The sequence below is a fragment of the Rhea americana genome, unplaced genomic scaffold (assembly GCF_003343005.1).
Source record: "Rhea americana isolate MKP2758 unplaced genomic scaffold, rheAme1 scaffold_189, whole genome shotgun sequence".
In the NCBI taxonomy this organism is placed as follows: Eukaryota; Metazoa; Chordata; class Aves; order Rheiformes; family Rheidae; genus Rhea; species Rhea americana.
Genome location: NW_028186027.1, coordinates 1,762,775 through 1,765,226, shown reverse-complemented (window position 1 = coordinate 1,765,226; position 2,452 = coordinate 1,762,775). Strand labels below are relative to the sequence as shown.

The following is a 2,452-nucleotide window of genomic DNA, read 5'->3' as shown; positions in this document are numbered from 1 at the left end:
GACGCCCGAGCCCGGCGCGCAGCTCCGTTTCTCCAGGATGGCCGAGCCGCCGGAGCGGCCGGGCGGGCGGCGCGGGGGCTGGCGGCCGAGCCGGCTGCTGCGAGAGCCCCAGGGCGCCGGGCCCAGCCTTGACTCCCGCTTTGTTCCGAGCGCAGAGCAGCGCAGGAAGGAGCCAAAAAGCCCCGAGAGCCGCCGGCAGCCGCTGCCGTACGTCGCGGCGGCCAGCGTCGTGGCCGTSTTGCTGGCCGTGGGCGGGCTGCTCTTCTACAAGTACAAGTGCAGGGTAAGGGACGCCTCGGCCCCCGGGGAGCAGAGGAAAAAAAAAGGGGGGGGACGGGCTCCGCGGCGCCGGCCCGGCTTCCTCCCCCTGCCCGGCCTCCGGGCCCCCCTTGGGCTCTGGGGCTTTGGGGCTGCTTGCGGGGTCGGGCCGGCGAGCGGGGTGGCAGGACGCTTGGGGGATTGTATGATTAATATTAATAATATTCTTATTAACAATGTTGTTATTATTTTCGTTATTATTATTACCATTATCATCATCATCATTATTATTACTATTACTATTATTATTGTTAATATTATTAATTTCTGCCCCTGGCTCAAGTCTGCCTTTGACCGCCGCGGGTGGGAGCAGCGGCCCCGTCCCGGCCGCGCCGGCGGCTCCTCGGGCAGGAGGCTGGGGGTGTGGGGGGGGCGCACACACGCGCACGGAGCCTTCCTCCCGCCTCATCCCTCTTCCCTTCCGTCGTCTTCCCCTCCTCCAGGTGCCGGAGCGGCGGCTGGATGAGAGCGAGCGCGACCCGGAGGAGCCGGAGAGAAGGTGGGCTCGCAGGCGGCGCGTCCCCGGGGCGGAGCGGAGGGTTTGGGGGGGGAGGATGAGGGACCCCCCGAGGCGTCCCCGCTCCCTAAAGCCGCTCTCGGCTTCGCTCCGCAGGGCGCTGCGGGCAGCCCGGGACGGCGCGGAGCTGGAGATGCCGGAGCTATGAGGTGAGGAAGCCGCGCCGGGCTGGCGCGGTGATTTTTTTTTTGTTTTTCGCGAGCGGGGAAAATCCGTTCTTTATTTTCCCCGATGGGTTTTCATGGATCCGCTCGGCCGGAGCTCAGTGCCTCCCGCTCCGCGTTTCTCCCCAGGGTCCGAGGCGGGACGTGAAGCTGCTCGGGGGCTGCACGGAGCCCGGCGGACGCTCCCGGCGGCGGCGGCGGCGGCGGTGATGCTCGCCCGCTCGCCCCGCTTCGCCCCGCGCCGGCGGCGAGAGAAACCAGCGGGGCCGGAGGCAAAAAACAAGCAAAATAACCCAGCCAAACCAACCCCCCCCAAAACCCCAAAAAGCGGCCCCCTCCCCCCCCAAACCTAGCGGGAAAGGACAAACGGACGGCGCCGGCGGCCGGGAGACGTCGGGCCGGCTCCGAAGGGCTCGGCGGCGGTGGCGGAGACGGCCGGGGTGCTCCGGAGGCGCCGCGGGAACGAGCTCCCCGACCCCCCCCCAACGCACCGCACGCGCACTGTGAATATTTAAAGCCCCGCGGCGGCGTCCGGGCGTCCGTCCCGCCGGCGCCCGGCGGTGCCAGGTACCCGAGCTGGATGGCGGCTCCGGGCGGGAAGAGCCGAGGCCGGGAGGCGCCAGCCCCGGAGCCCGCGCAGGACTCGGGCCGCCCCCGAATGTGAAGTTTGGCCCACGCCGCTCTTGGGTTTCGAAGGATTTTTTTTTTTTTAATATATATATATATATATATATATACAGCGGAGAATACGTGGACAGACCAAATTCTTCTTTCTTTTTTAAAAAGAAAGCATTAATACTAATTTTGATATGTGTATTTATGGCCGCGCGGCTCAGGCCGGCTGCGGGCGCGAATCCCCGGGCTCGGCAGCGATTCGCGCTGGGGGCAGCGTTCCCGCGGCCCCCGGCGGAGCCTCCCGCTTTGCTGGGGACGGTTTCATTTTTGCCTTTTTTGTGGGTTCTTTCTTTTTTTTTCCCTTTATTTTTTTTCCTTTATTTTTTTTTACATGAAGAGGAGTCAAATTATTTTATACATTTTTTTTAAAAAAAAAGTCTATTTAAAAAAGAAATAGAAAACAGCTTGTATATTTAATATTAATAATAAACGCGGACGTGTAGCACTTNTATATATATATATATATATACAGCGGAGAATACGTGGACAGACCAAATTCTTCTTTCTTTTTTAAAAAGAAAGCATTAATACTAATTTTGATATGCGTATTTATGGCCGCGTGGCTCAGGCCGGCTGCGGGCGCGAGCCCCCGGGCTCGGCGGCGATTCGCGCCGGGGGCGGCGTTCCCGCGGCCCCCGGCGGAGCCTCCCGCTTTGCTGGGGACGGTTTCATTTTTGCCTTTTTTGTGGGTTCTTTCTTTTTTTTTTTTCCTTTATTTTTTTTCCTTTTTTTTTTTTAAAAAAAAAGTCTATTTAAAAAAGAAATAGAAAACAGCTTG

General features: G+C 59.8%; 1 protein-coding gene across 1 annotated transcript in view; it reads left to right on the top strand.

Moving 5' to 3' along the window:
- CSF1 (colony stimulating factor 1) overlaps window positions 1-2,119 on the top strand; it is a 4,384-nt gene extending 2,265 nt beyond the window's left edge. The window contains exons 5-8 of the mRNA XM_085302292.1: window positions 156-283; window positions 762-817; window positions 932-984; window positions 1,129-2,119. Coding sequence (XP_085158418.1) covers window positions 156-283; window positions 762-817; window positions 932-983 — 236 coding nt within the window. The 3' untranslated portion in view covers window position 984; window positions 1,129-2,119. The remainder of the gene's footprint in view (window positions 1-155; window positions 284-761; window positions 818-931; window positions 985-1,128) is intronic.
- Window positions 2,120-2,452: the final 333 nt, after the last annotated feature.